General features: G+C 27.0%; 2 protein-coding genes across 4 annotated transcripts; both read left to right on the top strand.

Moving 5' to 3' along the window:
- The first annotated feature begins 2,026 nt into the window (after positions 1–2,026).
- Positions 2,027–9,958, top strand: LOC109815391 (beta-glucosidase 11). The gene is made up of 13 exons (XM_020380105.3): positions 2,027–2,203; positions 2,347–2,416; positions 2,537–2,592; positions 2,934–3,009; positions 3,188–3,259; positions 3,373–3,460; positions 3,590–3,845; positions 4,019–4,134; positions 8,138–8,358; positions 8,874–8,902; positions 9,117–9,204; positions 9,324–9,414; positions 9,543–9,958. The coding sequence occupies exons 1-13, from the start codon at positions 2,084–2,086 to the stop codon at positions 9,793–9,795; spliced, it is 1,536 nt and encodes a 511-aa protein (XP_020235694.1). The 5' UTR covers positions 2,027–2,083; the 3' UTR covers positions 9,796–9,958.
- A 4,100-nt stretch (positions 9,959–14,058) lies between these two features.
- On the top strand, positions 14,059–19,398 carry LOC109815409 (beta-glucosidase 11). 3 transcript variants are annotated; one of them, XM_020380127.3, is made up of 13 exons: positions 14,074–14,538; positions 14,823–14,892; positions 14,985–15,040; positions 15,163–15,238; positions 15,414–15,485; positions 15,599–15,686; positions 16,434–16,689; positions 16,874–16,989; positions 17,403–17,623; positions 18,280–18,311; positions 18,415–18,502; positions 18,641–18,731; positions 18,930–19,070. In XM_020380127.3, the coding sequence occupies exons 1-13, from the start codon at positions 14,404–14,406 to the stop codon at positions 18,934–18,936; spliced, it is 1,308 nt and encodes a 435-aa protein (XP_020235716.1). In that variant the 5' UTR covers positions 14,074–14,403; the 3' UTR covers positions 18,937–19,070. The 3 variants fall into 3 exon arrangements, with proteins under 3 accessions (XP_082928957.1, XP_020235716.1, XP_020235715.1); XM_020380126.3 differs by having other exon boundaries at positions 14,094–14,538; positions 18,865–19,398; XM_083072831.1 differs by lacking the exon at positions 18,930–19,070 and having other exon boundaries at positions 14,059–14,538; positions 18,633–18,724.
- The last annotated feature ends 909 nt before the right edge of the window (positions 19,399–20,307 follow it).

Raw genomic sequence — 20,307 nt, 5'->3', positions numbered from 1 at the left:
ATTTTTACATATAAAAAATTAATAAATAAACAGATAACAATAAAGATTATAAAAAATTAATTTTATTATTAAATTTTTTACTAGAAATTGATAACATAATAATTACTTTTTAAAAATATTATAAAAAATAATTAGTATTATACTAAAATAATAGAGGAAACAAAAGGTCAAACAATGAGATACATTTTAAATATGTGGGACTAAATTGCTTTCATTAATTAAAATGAGACTAAATTGACACTATTAAAAAATATAAGGGACAAAAAATGTATTTTTACCTTTTTTTAATTAATCCTAAACCCTAAAGGAAAAATAATTTTTACCATGAATATTATAATTCCATGTATATAATACATATATATATATATAATTAAAGTGATAAAAAATATTATAATTTCATCATGAATTTCAAATGATGTTTTAACATAATACTTAAGAAAATCCAAAACATAATTCACATATATAAAATATATAATTTGTTAATATATCACCAAATATTTGTTAGTGCATATAATTTTTTTTATATTAGCTAGATATAATTAAAAGATATTAAATAATTAGTTTTTAGGTTAAATAGTATAGTAGTATAATTTAACTAATTGAAATCTAATTATACAGTATAATTAATTGTCATTAAATGTGAATTTAATACCAATTAAGATATAACTGGTGTTCTTGTAATCAAATTTTATCGAATCAATTAAGCGTGATTGGTTGTATTAATTATGTAACATTAGTTTGAATTTGTTACAAATATGTTAGATAAAAAAATTAAAGCCATAAAAAATATTATAATTTCACCATAGATTTCAAATGATAAATTTTAATATACTACTTAAAAAACAAAAATAATACTCAATTCACATATAAAAAAGTATAAATAATTTATTAACATATCACTCATTATTTTTGCAATATAAGAGACATATATGGGTACTAAAAAATGATTCTTTCCTCCCTCTTTAACCTTTAAACCATTTTATGCTGACATTTTTTATGTGGTTGTGATAACATATAAGAATAATAAATCAGATAATTAATGAAAAAGAAGAAAGAATGTCATCTTGATAATTTAATTTTTTTAAAATAATAAAAAAAATATAAATTATCTTTAATTTATAATGAGAATCATGAAGATGGGAAATCCAATTTAGATTTTCACGAGAGAAAGAAAATTAATACTACGTGCAAGAGTGATTAAAATTATAACAATAGATAAAAACTGTAATTCAAAGCATTCATGAAAAGGAAGAACCAATATCATCTTTGACAATTTAATTTTTTAAAATAATAAAAATAATGAAAATTATCTTTAATTTTTTTTTTTATGAGAATTGCATCATAAGAATTGCGATTTAGAATTAAAAATGAATAAAAATAAAAAAATTAGACAAAAACAATAACACTTGTTATCCATTTAATTTTCCTCTCTTGTAACATTAGATGAGAATTAGAGTTTAAAGTTAAAAATGGAGAAAAATGAAGAATTAGAGAAAAACAATAACACATGCTATCCCTTCAGTTTTTCTCTCTTTTATTTTATTAGTTGATGTTTTGGGATTTTCAAACTAAAATTATATTTTACTTTTATAACAATTTTTTGATTTCTTCAATAAATTATATATTTTGCTTTCATGATAATTTTTTTTTCCTTATATGCAAATAAAATGATGGAAGGAAATAGATAAACAAATAAACAGAAAATAAAATTATGCATAAGAATAAAAAAAAGATAATTATAAAGTAAGAATGAAATATCTATTAGTTATAGAATTTACATTAGAATATAAATAGATAAGAATAAGTTAACAAAAGCAAATACAGTGATATAACGTGTAAGATTAGTTTAGGTTTTTAGTGAAACGACTAATTCCTAGATACCCCTATTCCATTTTAAATGAATATATGTATTTGTTCTAAATATTTAAATAACATATTTTTGTCTTTATTAAAAAAAACGAAAAAGTCTTATCCGAATCTACGCGAAATTGGTAGGCCAGTTTTTATATTATAAATAGATGATACGTAGAGACACATGCACAACCGTTGAATTTGATTGTGGCAGAGACAAAGACTGAGTTTAATGCTGAAGTTTGGTCTTTTTCAATTACTGTTGGTAGCACTCATCTCTTCTTCTCATGCCTTGAGCAAAGATGAGTTTCCTCCTGAGTTTTTGTTTGGTGCATCAACTTCAGCTTACCAGGTTCTTCTCTCTCTCTAAACTCCCACAATTCAGTTCTTGTAGTTTCTAGCTTTTCAATAATATGATACAATTCACTGTTCTGTTCTTTTGTTTCTGTTTCTGACTAAGTCTTAAAATATATTGGAAACGGGGTGATGTGAAAGGTTGAAGGTGCAGCAAACGAGGATGGAAGGAAGCCAAGCATATGGGATACCTTCGCACATAATGGAAATGGTACTATCCTCTACTTACTTTATGATATACTTCATTATTAGGCATGAAGTTTTTTTCGTTTTTTAAAGGTTTAGTGTTGTTATTTTGTTAAAAGAATTGAATTCCAAATTATATTTTCAGGGAATAGGTATGAAGGGAATGGAGATGTTGCTTGTGATCAATATCACAAATATAAGGTTTGGGCCTTAAGTATATATATAGAGAACAAAAAGAAATTGTTGTATATTATATATGGATTAAACTTACATTCAATACCATAGGTAGTGTTCGTACTATTCTCTGATTAGATTCGGAGTTTCTTCTTGATAGTATATGTAATAAATGATGATATTACTTATATAAAAATTCAATTCTAATCGAAGAATATTTGTCTTTAGCATTGTATCTAAGTTTTGTCCATTATATATATATATATATGCATTAATGCAAACAAGATGCATGTTATATACTCCTTTGGCTTTAGATTGATGATTTTGCAGTTTGTTCTGAAAAAATATCAAACCTTGATTTCCTGCAGGAAGATGTCCAGCTCATGGCCAACATGGGGTTAGACGTCTATAGATTTTCCATATCATGGTCAAGGCTAATTCCAGGTAAGACCACCAAAATGTTGTTAGGGATATTCTTAAATCAATGTCTAAAATAATGTGAAAAGTAATTTGTATTAGACACACATTTGGTTTGATTTAGGTGCAATGAATCTCTGGTTCCAGTTTAATATAGTTGCCTAGATCAAACTGTTCTGACCATCTTGTTACCATGTATTATCAGATGGAAGAGGACAAGTGAATTCCAAGGGACTGCAGTATTACAACAACCTAATCAATGAACTCATAAGCCATGGTTCTTGTGCAGACTATATTTTCCTCTTGAAATTTGATTAATATCCAAGAAAGGTTCTTCCGAGTTACATGCTAGTATATATTTAATTTTGTTGATGATTCCTTGTCTTGTAGGAATCCAACCACATGTTACATTATACCATTGGGACCTACCCCAAACACTTGACGATAAATATGGAGGATGGGTTAGTCGAAGAATTGTGTATGGTTTCCCGTTTCCAAGCTTCTGTTGCCATCTTTTCATAGATAAGAAATCATAGTAAATGCACCCTGCACAAATTTGTGAAATGATTTTATCGTGAGTAACTGATTTTATTATGAATGCTTGTAGGAAAGACTTCACAGCATACGCGGATGTGTGTTTTAGAGAATTTGGTGACAGAGTTAAGTATTGGACCACTGTGAATGAGGCCAATGCGTGTGCACTAGGAGGCTATGAACAAGGATCCTTGCCACCTCAGAGGTGTTCTCCTTCCTTTAAAAATAACTGCTCCAGGGGAAATTCCTCAACTGAACCATATTTGGCAGCACATCATATGTTATTAGCTCATGCATCAGCTTTTAGATTGTATGAGAAAAAATACAAGGTAAAATAATGTATGGCATATGCACCACTATATGTTGTCAGTTGTTAGACTTTCCATTTGCATTTGGTAACGTAGTTATGCTGGATAGCATATAAGTTGACCATGATGGTGTCATTTTGATTGGCGATAGGTAATTTTTAATTTGTTTAGAAAACAATCCATCTTAAATGCAGGACATGCAGCATGGCTTTATTGGGTTTAATCTTATTACTTATGGTCTTCTTCCTCTATCAAATACTAGTGAAGACATAAGTGCCACTAAAAGGGCCCAAGAGTTTTATATTGGATGGTAAGTAATGATCTGGTGATGATATCTCTATTGACAATACACTGATTGACATTCTGAGATTGCAAAGGACCAACTAAAATTTCTACATTTTGTTTGTTACATCAAAAGACATTTACAAATCGTCCTTGCCTTTTTGCTAAAGATATGATTGTTAGATTTTTCCAAGTTGTCCACTGTCTTTGATGAGATGGCTTGATGCCACATAGGAAAAGATGTTTCATAACTTGGCAAAATCTAACACTTAGTAAATGGTAGGGATCTATTTGTTAACATTTTATCCATGTAGAGACCAAAATATAGAGTTTTTCATGTAGGGATAGGGACCAAATATAATTTAACCTTGTAACTTTAAATTGTCCTTATATACTAGAGTCCCTTTGAACTTGAAGCATGAACAACAAACAGGATACTTCCCCTTGAAAGTAAGTTAAATTAAACAGAACTAGATATAGACCCGCCCGATCCGCATATAAAAAAAAAATATTTAAATTGGAAAATATATTATTTTATTAGTTAATAATATAATTTTTTAATTATATAATATAAAACTTTTATTGATTTTTTTTACAAAAAATAAATTTACTATTGTCTGTAAAGAAAAAATATTATTACAAATATTTTTGGTATTTATATTTATAAAATTTATATAAATAATCTATCATTAATCTCATTAAAATTTATTTTAAAATGAATATTAAAAAATTTATACATTAATACTAAAATTAAAAAAATATAATAACAATAATAAGATTAAATGAGTAAGAAAAATAATAAATCTATATTTACTATTCAGAGTAAAAAAATAATACTAAAATTAGTTAATTTGACTTATTTGTGGCAGAAAATATATTAGTTCCATGATAGATTTTTTAACACTTACTTTTAGTAGTTTGTGGTATAATCTTAATTAGAAAAAAAATTTATTTCTCTTTTTTTTTTTTATGTGAATTTGTTTGTAAATATATCTATATTTATGTAATTCAGAATAAGAAAAATTTAACTCAATAAAATATTAAAAATAAAAAATTCATACTTGAATAAATGAGTTCATTTAACACAACTTTTTTCTCTAATTTTTTACTTGTTGTGTGATTATACATTTATTATTACTAAAACTATATATATATATATATATATATATATATATATATATATTAATGTATTTGTCAATCATCATTATGCATTGCGAATTAACTTTTTTTTATCATTTGTAAATCAAATTTAAAGATGTATTATATGTTATCATATTTTAGCTACATATGCAAAATATTGTAATGCAATTTTATTTAATTTTTTAAAATGTTTTGTTTGACTATTTCACTGAAATAATAGATTATTATATGCCCCATATTTTTTTTTTAATATTTATTGAAAAGGTAGAGTTACACCAAAAATCAAAATGAAATGGATAAAATGAGAAGAAAAAAAATTGTATAAATTAAGTACTGTCTTATAATTTTAAACAAAATATTATTTGAAATTATTGTATTGTTTTGTAATATATTAATAATAATTGGAATGAAATCTTTCATAATTTAATTTTAAATTATAAACTTTTATTTCCATCCTTTTTTTGTTAGATTCAAATTCAAAATTACAAGAATTAGGTAAATAAATCTTTTTAAAGAAGTTAATAGCTAAAGATAATATATTCAAATAAATATTTTTTATAACTAAATTATAAAACACTGTTTTAATATTTTATCAAATTAATAAATTGTCAATAAAGAATATATATATATATATATATATATATATATATATATATATATATATATATATATATATATGAGGAGGGTTCAAACGACACCGGTGTAACTTTTACTAAGTGTTACACTGCTCAATAACTTTATATTAAATGTAAATTTTGAAAATCCAACCGTTAGATTGAAAGTTCATATCTCTTAGATCATATATGTCAAATTTTGTTAAAATTGAACAACAACTTGAAGGTAATCAAAGTGTTCATATTTTAGTATATTTTGAAATGTATATATTACGTTAATTTTGTTTTATAAGAATGAAGTATCAAATCATCTTAGATTAATGTAAAATTTGATATATATGATCTAAGAGATATGAACTTTCAATTTAACGGTTGGATTTACAAAATTCACATTTAATATAAAGTTATTGAGCGGTGTAATACTTAGTTAAAGTTACATCGGTGTCGTTTGAACCCCCGTATATATATATATATATATATATATATATATATATATATATATATATATTATTTTCAAATATGTAACTCCTTATATACAAATTTAATTTTTAAGAGAATATTGTTTCTAAAAAATATTCTTTATTGTTATTTAAAATTAATATTAATAAAAAAATTATTATTTTTCTGATTAATGAACATAAATGTCAATCAATAATAAGTTAAAAGTATCAGTTACTCTATATTAATTATAACAATATTATAGTATTTTAATTTATAATTATTAGGTTTCAACAAAAGCAATTTTTTTAATGATGATTTATAATTAACACTAATATTAATATTAATTACTATAATATTTTATTTTATTTTTAAATGAATCATCTAATTAAATTAAATTTCTTAAATAGTAAATTAATGATCGAATATTTTAATCTATAACTAATATTAATTAATATTACTTCATTGTTATTTATAATTAATATTAAATTATTTGCAGCTGAAAATGTAACAAAATTTAATCTATTAATTAATAAAATCATTAATTTATATATAAGGTAATTTTAAATCATTATACATTATAGTTTTGACGACAAAAAAAATTATGTTGCTCATAATTAATAATAATTGCATATTTTTTTATATTTTATTTTATTTGTTACTGAATACAAATTGTGACTATATTTTATACTTTATTACAATTATTAATATTCATTGGTAATAATATAGAAGGAAAATAAAACTAAGTTGATTTATTTAGTTAAGAAATTTAAAATGTATTATCCCTTGAAGAGAAAAAAGTGAGAGACATGAGAAGTAAATAGAAGAAAAATAAAAAAATAAAAAAATAAAATTCACAAAAATATTGAATGATTTGATATAGAAGGATAATAAAAATAATATTATAGAAAGTGCTATATAAATAATATATCATTGTCACTTTTAATTTTTAATAAAAATAAAATAAATAAATAAATTATATTAAGTCATTGACAATGAACATACAAGTGATGATCCACAATTTTAAAATATTTAATTTATGATTCTTCCTCTTCCGTAAGACTGTGTATCAAATCTCATATTATGTATGATAAATTGCAAATAGTAAAAAAAAAAAGGTGAAAAACATTGTACCTTGTATTTCCGACAAAAATTGTCATGTAAGATGAAAATTAAACAAAGATAATATGAGATAAATGAGATAAAATGTAAATATGTAATATAGAGGGTAGAGGAGAAAAAAAAGGAAGAAAAAGTAGTATTTTTCATTTCTGATAAAGATTGGCATATAAGATGAAAATTAAACAAAGAGAATGAGAGATGAATTAGATAGAACGTAAATGTGTAATATAAAGAGTAGAGGAGAAAGAGAAAAAAGTAGTACCTTTTTTGATGATGATGATTGTAGTGATATAAAAATTAAACAATAGAAAAATGAGAATTAGATTAAATAGAATGTGGAGAGATATAATATATAGAAGGTAAAAGAAAAATATGATAGAAGATAGAAACTTAGAAAATTTATTACAGACAAATATGCTAACATGACTACATATAAAATTAGTTTTAGAATCACATGTCAACGTAATAGAGTGTAACCCAGCTTTTATATTATAAATAGATTGGTGTGTTGATAATGATCAAATTCTTTATACTTGATGTTTTAACCAATACCATATTGATGAAAGTTGGAGAATGATATTATAGCTCTAATTCTGCTCCAGTACAGGATATTGTCATAAGAATCAAACACTATTCATTCAGTCAAATAAACGGAGTTATCTTTGAATTATGATTTATAAATTAATTACTGCTCTTGTTTTGTGATTTTCTTTGTAGGTTTCTAAATCCTTTTACTTTTGGAGATTACCCGGATATAATGAAAAAGAATGCTGGCTGGAGGCTTCCTTCCTTCACTCAAAAGGATTCAAATCTTGTCAAGGGCTCAATTGACTTCGTAGGAATAAATTTTTACTACACACATTATGTTAAGAACAGTCCTGGCAGCCTGGGGATGGAGGATGCGAGTTTCTCGACAGATATGGCGGCAGAACTTCTAAGTATGTTATAAGACATTTCCTATGGTTTTTATTACATAACCAATTTTATATTGAGCGTTAACAAGTTACTCATATAAATTTCTCTTTATTCTGTGATATCTTTTCCCCTCAGCTTATGATTCTTAGATACTTCTTGTACTTGATGAGATCATGACTTAACATTTGCGGTTTTTGTGTCCTTTTCTTAGGATCATGAAATTATGATTTTTAGTTTTATGTAAATTTTCTAGTTCTTGGAGACACCACATCTGATTTTGACAATCAATGTTTCTTGCCCTTGCTGACACGTGCTAATACTCTGTTTTAATTTCTTGCCATTATGTGTTCACATCTTCCTCTAATCCATGTCACCCTATGTTACCAAATCCTGTCTTAATTTTACAATGGTATCCTGTCATTGCTGAAGACTTGATTAGTTGCTAAACTCTAATTGGTGATATCAGTCTTTGGTGTCATCCACCTTCCTTCAATTTTGAGGATCTGAGACAGCTAATTAATGTTCATTCTGTTTATAGGCTTCCCTCTAAATGATACATATACCGAGGTAAGAGCAAAGTAAGAGTTTGTTTGAATACAAACTTAAAAATGTTTTTTGAGAGCTTTTTTACTAAAAACAAAACTTATTTCCAATAGAGATGTTCTCAAAAGTACTTTTAAGATTGTATCCAAATATGCTCTAAGAACATGTTGTTCTTCTTTTCTTTCATTTTTTGGTGTTGGAGCTTCAATGCTTTCAACTAACCTGCTGGATGGTTTAGATCCCAATTACAACATGGAGTTTGCAAGCGGTGTTAGACTTGTTGGAGAATTCTTATGGAAATATTCCAATTTTCATACACGAAAATGGTATGGCTCTTAGCCCCTTGCCTCCCTTTAAATTACATGATCTATGCATCTCCCTAGAATCATCATTTCAATTCAACCTTCTATTATACAGTTGTATAGTAAGTCTTTGAACTTTACAGGGCAAAAAACACCTCAAAATTCATCATTAGAGGACTGGCCAAGGGTGAAGTACTTGCATGCATATGTTGGGAGCATGCTTGATGCATTGAGGTACTATGATATCTTAACATGACACTTCTTCACTTTTTGTCAATTGATTCTTTTGTTTTTCTCTTTTTTCTCATTCCTTTATTTTCTAATCCTTCATATCTTTTGCTATATTTATGACACATATAAAGGAGTGGATCACATGTAAAAGGTTATTTTGTATGGTCCTTATTGGATTCATTCGAGTTACTGAGCGGATATGAATCAACTTTTGGCCTATATCACGTAGATATGAATGATCCAAGTTTGAGGAGACAACCTAAACTTTCTGCTCAATGGTACTCAAATTTTCTGAACGGGAGGTCTTTGGATCCAATGGTCACCACAGAAATTGAGATAAAACCAATGTTATCACACACTCGCTTGCTGCATCATGCTGCTTAAGGTAATATGGACAAGTAGAACTTTCAGATCTTGGACTTTTGGGGGGTGACAATTTTTGCTAATTTGTGTTGGTGTATTACAGAATAAAAATGACAAGGTTTGTGGTGTTTATTGGATTATGGGCTATGCTATGCTATGGAAATAAATTCGCAATTATATCAAATCTCACAAGTAATTTAATAATGAGTATGAGTATCGTCTTGTAAGAAACTTGCGTAATGCTTGACAAATATTACTAATTGTACTAAACTAAATTATCAAGAATGAAATTTTTTATTAATTGTGAAAATAAAGAAAGTGCATAAATAAAGATAAATATTATAAAAAAATCTTTTTGTTATTTTTACGAATACTTAGAATACAAAAACTAATTTTAAAACAATAATGAAATATGCTGGGGATTAATTTTACTAAACCATCTTTTAAATGCTTACAATAAACTTTAATTTAGTTACAAATTCATAAATTATCATTCAATTTACAAATATATTCAAACCTTAAATCCTTACAAGTTAGAGTTTAAAGTTCTTAACTAAGTTATTAATTATTGCATGACTTAACAATAATCCAACTTTAAAAACAATAATCTATGAATGATTAATAGTATTTACTTCATTCTTAGAGACAAACACTATTAGTTATTCTACTTCAATTCAAAGGTTCACAAGTGTTTTTTATTCACTTTAAACTCAAAAAATAAAGTTAAAGGAGGTCAAACCATAACAAACATTAAGGGAAGAAGAGAACAATAATATTGAATAATAATAAAGATTAATAACTTAGAATATGAACATGAGAATAGGTATAATTACATCAAATCTCAACAAGGGTGAACTTAGTTATATATATGGAACATAAAAAAAATGATGAAGAAATGAAGAAATTTGATCTTGAAGTCATGAGAGCTCTTTTAACAACACATACTTTGAGAAATGTTCTTTAATGACGTGTCTTCTAATCCATCAATTTTAGGTCATAAACCCTTCTCTCTTCTCATTGATGACAAATCAATATTTTGGCTCTAAGGATGAAATAGTAAAAATTGACTATAAAACTATGGTGATAAGGATGAAATTCCATGCTTAGCATGGAAAAACGAATCACTCTTTGGAAGGTTGGCAATAAGTGTGGGATGTCATGGTCAATGCCAAAACAACAATTTTTTTTTCTTTTTTGATGCTACACCAAGCCTTTCACTTGCTTTTTCAATCTTTTCCATCATTTTCCTTATCATCTACAAATTAATATTAAAATGCTAGTAAATTATCTAAAAGATTAAGTTATAAACTTGATCTTGAAGTCATGAGAGCTCTTTTAACTGCAACATGAGAAATGTTCCTTAATGATAAATCTCCGAATCCTTCAATTTTAGGTCATAAACCTTTGTCTCTTCTCATTAATAACAAATCAACATTTTAACGTTAAGCATGAAATTTTACGTTTATCGTGAGATAGATAATAGAAAAAATTGACTCTAGAGTTAAGACAATAAGTATGAAATTTCACGTTTAATGTGACAAAACAAATCACTATGTAGAGTGTGGGAAGTCATGATTAGTGTTAAAACATAATTAAATTTATTTTCCTCTTTTTATGCTATACCAAGCCTTCCATTTACTTCTTTCAATATTTTCCATCCTTTTTCTTCTTATATGTAAATTAACATTAAAAAACTAGTAAATTATCTAAAAGCTTAAATTATAAAGTAAAGTTAACTTTCTACAAATTAAAATAAATTTGGATCAAATCAAAAATTAAGATAATTATTTCAATTTATACTATAAAATGAAAGCAAATATGACACTCATCACATGTTAACAACATTAAATTTTCTCCCATGACTACACCATCAATGGTGCTAATATGTTGACTCTTCGTTCAATTCCTTATGTTTTCTTAGCCACGCTACCAAATGTTTAGTGCATTTGATAGAGTTGTTACCCGTTGAGTGTAATAGTTTCAATATGTATCATTTCAATTTTTCTAGCTTTTTACATTCTTTTGACTTTTGAGCAAAGGTGGGTAGATTGTTACATTCTTTTGACTCTTGATTAAAGGGGGGTACATGGACTGAATCGGTTTGTAACCCAACATACCTCAAAGATAATGGAATTTTAAAAAAAATATGTATAATAATGTTTAATTTTTGAACTTCGATCGGTAAAATTTATAGATCTTGTAAACTTAATCTACAAGTTTACGGGCTAGTCCACATATTTTATTAATTAATTTTTCATATATTAAGATCGTAATATTTGGTTGTGTATTTAAACTTTTAAATTATCATGACATTAAAATTATATTTAATTTATGTGTATTTGTCATAATGTTATTTGAATTATTTTTAAAATATTTTGATATTTTTATCATTGAAAATTTGATACTAATGTATAATAAGTATTAGTAATGTTTTCACTCTTAAAAATTGTAATATTTAACTTTTAAGAACATTATAAATATTGATAAATTTTAGTGTGATAGATTTTAACTTAAAAATAAAAAATATTTTTTGTTCTTTTAATTTTGTGTATTTTTTATTTTTAAAATATTTTTTAAAATAATTATTTAGACTCGTGGATCAGTCAATTTATTTATGAATTTTGGCAAATTAAATACAAACTTGAAAAAAAAATCTATTTATTTTATAGACCAGATTTATTTGAATTTTATAAATTGTAAATTTTGTGGATTAGAGCTTAAATGGATCACATATTCATATGCCTACACTCACTTTTGAGTAATTAAAATCAACAAAATGAATCCATTCTAATAATATTTATTTGTCTTTATTATAATATTTCTTTTTCTAATAATAAACAAATATGACATCTTATATTATTTACACCGATAGCACTATTTTTTCTCTCTCAAAAACTCACTTCCAGTTCCCAGGACCTTACTTCCCTCTTGATTTTTTTTTCTCCAACCTGTTAACTTGACTTAAGGGTTTTAATTTTTTTTCTTCATTTTTCTGATTTTAAAAATTAACAATGATTCATTATCAATTATTTATATTTATTTTATGAATTAATTAGCAGTAAGTTACTACTTTGAATAAAAGTGGAATGTACAAATATTAATTAAAATAGTTAAATTTTATTAATTGAAAAAATATAACCAAAGTATGGTTAATTATTATCCGTAGTGGTGCCTAGTTTCCATTGATGACCGAAAAGAAAACACAGTGATAAATGATTATTGAACACGAAATTTTTGTTAAGTTAATTATCTTCACAACATGAGAATGTAAGGGTCAGATATTATATTTAATTTAATTCTTTCTTAAAATATATGATATAATTAGTTTCTCTTAATAAAGATTTGATCCTACGAAGATATGTTAAATATCTATCGAATGAAAAAGTTTATTTTCTCTTGTTATCTTTTTGTTTATGTAAATGAAATAAAAACACGTAATCAATTGAAAGATACATTTTAACAGGAAATACACAATCAACATCAACGATCAGCAGTCTAATTTTTTCCTCATTTTTTTTTTGAGCAAATTATTTTTCTCATTGATTACACTAAACGACAAATGGTATAAATAAACTATCTACAAATTATTCAATATTTTTTTATTATTAATTAAAATTTATAAGAGACTCGTCTTTACTAGAATGAAATCCGTTAAACAATAATTGAGACACATATTATTCAATAAACTTAAATGTACTCAAAGAGTTATTAAAACAATGTAAGTAAAACACTAGATTTTTTTTTGGTAAAGAAAACACTAGATTTAAAGACCGTGTAGAAATGTAGGAGAAAAGAAGAGAAATATATTTTATTTTGATAACATAAACCAAAGATAACAAAAATTGAAAATTTCTTTTTCAACCAATATTTACCATATCTTCTTAATATCAAATCCTTATCAAAAGAAACTAATTATATCACATTCTTATTGAAAGGAATCAAATTAAATATAATAAATGATGAATATTTTTTTCTTGTATGTCCTATTCGTTGTACTAGAGTGAGGTGTTGGATTTATGTCGTTCCAATAGTTTTTTTTTTAGTTATAATTCTCTTCGTCTGATATAGAGTGTTATATTTAAAAATTAAAATAAAATAAATGTTATATTAATTTTTTAATATAATATTAATTACATCATTTTTTATTTATATCTCTTATAATATTTCTTAAAAAAAATTATTATGTTCATTATTTCTAAGAAATTATAAAATTAATTTTATAGAATAATTATTTTTTATTTATAATAAATACTTTAAAACAACTGTTGTTATGAGATGAGACAAAAGAATATAGTAAACGACCAAAGTTAATAGCGAGAGTATCTTGAGAGGGAACAAAAAGTGGCTTGGGATATATAAATATCAAAAGCGGCCTTAATTTTAGACTTTGGAGTCACCGTTTTAACTACGATCTTCCTCACATGAAGACACTTTTGATTAATTAATTAATTAAATCCTCTGTGCCTTTTCGATGGACCCAACATCAATTATTTTACTTGTCAAAGTTGAATAATCTAGACACCTATGTTCTTCCACGCATCAAAAACAACAAAGAAAGTAACAACATGTGTTATAAGGTTGATTGTCTAAACTTACAATAGAACACAGGAGAAAGAAGGAGCACAGGGTATGCTTTCTTTGATGTTAAAGGTTTTTGCAGTTATAGAATTAGTATTGGTGATACTTCACCATGGTGCTCATGCCTTGAGCAGAGATGATTTCCCTCCTGAATTTGTGTTTGGTGCATCAACCGCAGCTTACCAGGTTCTCTCTCTCTCAATTTCTATTATTCTACTCCTTTTTCTTCCTTTTCAAACCAGGATAGAAAAGTAGGATTAGTTTATAAAAAATTAAAAATAAGATTTTTAAAAGTGATAGAAATTTACAAATCAACTCTGTACAAACTAATTTTAATTTATGGAGAATCTCATTTTATTTTTTCTTTTTATTTTTCTGTCCTAAATATGCTTATGATAAGTTTACCTGAACATGTTTTAATTCTTAAAACCATATTATATTATAAATTTGTAATTGGGGTGGTGTGAAAGGTTGAAGGTGCAGCAAATGAAGATGGCAGGAAGCCAAGCATATGGGATACCTTCTCCCTTGCTGGAAATGGTACTATCTCAGTTTTATAATATATTCCAATTTTTATAAGGTTTAATGTCATTATTTTGTTAAAATGTCTGAATGCCAAAATATGGTTTCAGGGAATATGTATAAAGGTGATGGAAATGTAGCATGTGATCAATATCACAAATATAAGGTCTGTGGCCCAGGAGTATACATGCATGTGCACAAGATGCATCATCTTATATACGCCACTGGCTTTAAATTGATGATTTTAAAGTTTGTTCTGAGCAAATGTCAGTCCTTGATTTCCTGCAGGAAGATGTCCAGCTCATGGCCAACATGGGCTTAGAAGCCTATAGATTTTCCATATCATGGTCAAGGCTTATTCCAGGTGAGATAACCAAAATTGTTGGGGAGATTCTTAAATCAATGTCTAAAATAATGTCAAAAGTTATATGTATCAGACACACACTTGGTTTGATTTAGGCACAGCAATCTCGGACTCCAATTGAATATAGTTGAGTACATCAAACTGTTCTGACCATCTTGTTACCATGTATTACCAGATGGAAGAGGACAAGTGAATCCCAAGGGACTACAGTACTATGACAACCTTATCAATGAACTCATAAGCCATGGTTCTTGTGAAAACTAGATTTCCCTCTTGAAGTTTGATTAACACCTAAGAGAGGTTATGTTAAGTTATATGCTGATATATATTTCTTTTTGTTGATGATTCCTCGTCTTGTAGGAATCCAACCACATGTTACATTACACCATTGGGACATACCACAAACACTAGAGGATGAATATGGAGGATGGGTTAGTCGAACAGTTGTGTATGGTTCCCATACTTAAGAGTCTTTAACTGTGTTACCATATTATCCTAGATTGAGATCATATTAATTACATTTGGCATAAAATTGAGAAATGGTATCTGTTGTGATTAACATATTTTTCGAAAAACAATTCAAATTTTCAAATTCAAGTCTTTAAAATACTGTTTAGATTTTAAAAAATATTGATTTTTTTAAGATATTATTTAGAATTGAAATATATTATTTATTTGTATATATTTTAGATATTTGTTTTCTCTTTTAAGATTAAAATATTAGGTCAATAAATAGAAATTTTTAAGATAAGAAAAATCACTTAACCTGTAATGGGGTCACTGCCTTAATGAAAGAATAAGTCATATGAAAGAAGCTTTCCAAGTTTCGTTAGAAAAATTGTAAGTGAGGGATTTCCAAGTTTCTCATAAAACTTGTGAGAAAAGGGTTTCTAAGTTTCATCCATAGAACTTGTGAGGGAGGGATTTCTAAGTTTCACCCATAAAATTTATTTAAAAGGTTTTCAAGTTTCACCCACAAAACTTGAAGGAGAATTTTTCAGGAACATACATATAATACATTTTGAGATAATAAACATCCTTGTGGACGTAAGCATGAAGAGTCGAATCACCGTTAAATAAATTTTGTGATTTCATATCTATTTATGGTCTTATTTTTAATATGTTTCTCATCATTGTTACACGTAAAAGAAGTTGTTTTTTTGTTTTCAAGACATTTATATATATGTGCTTGTAGGAAAGACTTCACAGCGTTTGCGGATGTGTGTTTTAGAGAATTTGGTGACAGGGTCAAGTATTGGACCACTATTAATGAGGCCAATGTGCAAGCAATTTTTGGCTATGATATAGGAATGTTACCACCTCAACGATGCTCTCCGGGGCCTTTAATTAATTGCACCAGAGGAAATTCCTCAACTGAGGCATATTTGGCGACCCATTATATGCTGTTGGCACATGCTTCAGCTGCTAGGTTGTATAGGAAGAAATATCAGGTAAAAATTATCTAACAAATGCACCACTCTATTATGTCATTCATTAGGTCTTCTATTTGCATTTTGAACCATAATCTGGTAGGATAGCATTAGAGGTGTTGCCTTGTTGTTCATCATGATTATATCATTTTGAAATGGTGATAATCAATTGATTTGTTCAGAAAACAATCACTTTTGGATGCAGGGCATTCAGCATGGCTTAATTGGTTTTAATCTCCTTCCTTTTGGTCTTCTTCCACTAACAAATTCGATTGATGATGTAAGGGCCACTCAAAGGGCCCAAGACTTCTTAATTGGGTGGTAAGTAACAATCTAGGGTGATGATATATCCTTATAATTCCTGTTGATATTTAACAAATTTGCATCTTGGAATGGCAAAGGACCAAATCTTCAAAAAATAAATAAACTGTTATGCGAAGAAACAATATTTTCATATATCTACTGACTCATGTGTTCCTTCATTTAAGAGCCCTTGATGCTTAAAGCATGACAATGCACACACCACTGTACCTTGCAAGTTAGTTAAATTATAAAGAATGTGATGACACTTTACAATGTCGTGAATGATTTTATATCTCATACAACCTTTTAGTAAAGGATTTTCATAAAAATCCAAGTGTCCAACATTATTTTCCTAATAAAATAAATAATATAACTTTCAATTACACATCAATTACTACAGTGTGCTTTTTGTCTAAGATTTGTTATTGCAGGTTTATGAATCCCTTTACATTTGGAGATTACCCTGATGTAATGAAAAAGAATGCTGGCTCAAGGCTTCCTTCCTTTACTCAAAAGGAATCAAATATGGTCAGGGGCTCAATAGACTTCATAGGAATAAACTTTTACTACTCATTTTATGTTAAGAACAGTCATAGCAGCCTGCACAAGGAGAATGGTGATTACATAACAGATATGTCTGTGGAAATGCAAAGTACGTTATAAACTGTTTCCCTGACCTTTTCTTATTGCATAACCAATTCTATATGGAGGTTCAACAAGTTACTTTTTATTGTGAGAGGTCTCTTCCTTTACCTTATTAATCAATATACTTCTTATGCATGGAATTTGACTTATTTACTTACTATTTTATTTCAGCAGATGTACCTTTAAAGGGATCATGTCTCAATTTGTGATTTTTGTTAAACTTTGGATCATGGAATTTATGTTTTTAATTAAATATTTAAATTTTTTAATTCTTTGGGACAGAAAATCTGATTCACGATCATTGTCTCTTGCTGTTGATGACATTTGTTAATACTTTTTATAGACCTTTTGTGGCTCCATTGCACATCCTGATGGAATTTCTTCTATATGCAATCTTGTCTCACACAAACACAAATATATATATATATATATATGATCCACAACATTTTCTTTTCTTACCTATATCAATTCAAGTCTTCTTCTAAACTACCATAATACATGTCATTAAACACTAACAAATCCCGTCTAAATTTTACCATTCTGTCTGCCATTGCTAAAGGCTTGTTTAGTTGGTAAACTCCAGTAGGTGAAATCAGTCTGGTTTGTTCCACTCTTCAATTTTGTAGATCTGAAACAGCTAATTAATGTTATTTCTGGTTGTAGGATATACTTCAAATGATAATTCTACATATCAGGTAACATAGCAGGAACATGGTGCTATTTCTGTCTATAAATCTGTTTTTTTAAGGATGGACCTTCAATACTTTCCAGTTTCCACTAAGTAGTTGGTTGTTTTAGGTTCCAATTACTCCCGAGATTTTCCTAGGGATGCTTGACTCACTAAAGAAAGCTTACGGAAATATTCCAATTTACATACACGAAAACGGTTTGTCTCTTTTCCATGTCATGACATGATCATTATATCTCCCTTGAAATGGACATTCAATAGTCCCATGATACATTTTTTCAAGATATCCAATGTCATATTATTTTGTTGTGTGGTAAAGTCTTTTTAGTTTTGCAGGCCAACAAACACCTCATAATTCATCATTAGATGACTGGCCGAGGGTAAAGTACTTGCAAGAATACATTAGATGCTTGGCTGATGCACTGAGGTACTTCTACTTTGATTTTCATTTTCAAGTGGTGAAGTTAAAGGGTGTATAATGTCTTCAACATGACACCTCAATTTTTTCATTAAAGCTGAATTTTGTTTATTCTGTTTTTTTCTTGTTGGCACATTGAAAGGAGTGGAGCAAATGTAAAAGGTTATTTTGTATGGTCCTTCATGGATGTATTTGAGTTACTTGTAGGATATGAATCAAGTTTTGGCCTATATTACGTAGATAGGAATGATCCAAGCTTAAGGAGGCAGCCTAAGCTCTCTGCTGAATGGTACTCGAATTTTCTAAAAGGGAAGTCTATGGATCCAAAGATCACCAAGGAAATTGAGAAGAATGCAACTGTGCTTTCACAGAATCCCTCACTGCATAATGCCACATAAAATAATTAGGACAAGTTAAAATAAAGGACATTGGTTTATGATGTCAAATATTATGAAACTTTCTTCATTTTGGTCAATGTAACTACCTGTCCTTTTACAGAAAGCAAATGTTATGGAGTATTAATTCATGATTGAAAATCAGACTAGTTTTGGCTCTTACCACCGTTGGTGGAATAAATAGAAAGTACCTCTCAATATTCGCTACCAATTCAAGATGGAATGAATAATGTATAAAGACTAAATTTGTGATTTATTTATTTATTTTTGTCAATTAAGAAGGTATAACTTTTTTCCATTGTGTTAATATTTCCATCTTAAAGAACACAAGTATGATCTAACAACTTTTAATTTTCTCTAAAAGCTTGAACTTTAAAAGAAAAAGAGACTGCATATTTTTTTCTAAATTAAATTAAACTAATAATACTATCATTTTTCTCTTGCCTCTTATTTCGTACATTTTGCTTCATGCAACTGTTACTAAAAAGTGCCATTCTTTACTGTTTTTTTATCTGCATGTTACTTCGTAAATTTTATGGGACAAAATTAAGTTCTTAAGATTTGTTTATTTCCTAGTTTTGAGAATTTTTTTTTATTTTAAAAAACAAAAAATCATTTTTTAAGAAATCAGTAGAACAGAGAGTCACGTCCTATAATTTTTGTTTTGAAATTTTATCACAGTTTAACTAAATTTCTAAATCCTAAGCTTTTAAAATTGTTTTTTTTGGTGAATTTTAAAATTGATTCAATGCAAATTAATATAGTTCTTTTGAATTTCAAATAACAATTATTATCATTATTATATTTTAAATGTGGGAGATATATAAGGACTAATTCAATGCAAATTTAAATAATTTTTAACTTTACACACCATATTAATTATATTACTCTCTTATATTAATGAAAATTTAAATAAATTGTCAAACCTTATGGAATATAATAAGGGAGTAGAATTAATGCAAATGATGATAAATAATGCCATAAGATTTCTTAAATTATAAATTAAACATGCTTGTATACATATGTAGAAAAATGAGGTCACAAAAGTTATCATGAGAGTTATGATTTTATAAGTAGAAAATTGAATTTATTTATACATTGAAAATTAAATTAAATAGAATTACCTTGCACATTATTTTTGTGGTGTACTGTATGAAAATTATTAATTTTAATGGTTTGAAACTGCATTA

This window comes from Cajanus cajan, chromosome 4 (assembly GCF_000230855.2).
Source record: "Cajanus cajan strain Asha chromosome 4, NIPB_CcT2T_4, whole genome shotgun sequence".
Classification (NCBI taxonomy): domain Eukaryota; kingdom Viridiplantae; phylum Streptophyta; class Magnoliopsida; order Fabales; family Fabaceae; genus Cajanus; species Cajanus cajan.
The sequence above is the reverse complement of the archived record's forward strand: the minus strand, read 5'-3'. Positions and strand labels throughout refer to the sequence as shown.

Bases quoted from the DNA above. Each gene is read 5' to 3' on its own strand.
- LOC109815391 (XM_020380105.3), top strand. From the start codon at position 2,084: ATGCTGAAGTTTGGTCTTTTTCAATTACTGTTGGTAGCACTCATCTCT. The intron at 3,010-3,187 runs GTAAGACCACCA...ATGTATTATCAG, and splicing joins ATGGTCAAGGCTAATTCCAG to ATGGAAGAGGACAAGTGAAT. The intron at 8,359-8,873 runs GTATGTTATAAG...TTCTGTTTATAG, and splicing joins TATGGCGGCAGAACTTCTAA to GCTTCCCTCTAAATGATACA.
- LOC109815409 (XM_020380126.3), top strand. From the start codon at position 14,404: ATGCTTTCTTTGATGTTAAAGGTTTTTGCAGTTATAGAATTAGTATTG. The intron at 16,990-17,402 runs GTAAGTAACAAT...TTGTTATTGCAG, and splicing joins CAAGACTTCTTAATTGGGTG to GTTTATGAATCCCTTTACAT. The intron at 17,624-18,279 runs GTACGTTATAAA...TTCTGGTTGTAG, and splicing joins TATGTCTGTGGAAATGCAAA to GATATACTTCAAATGATAAT.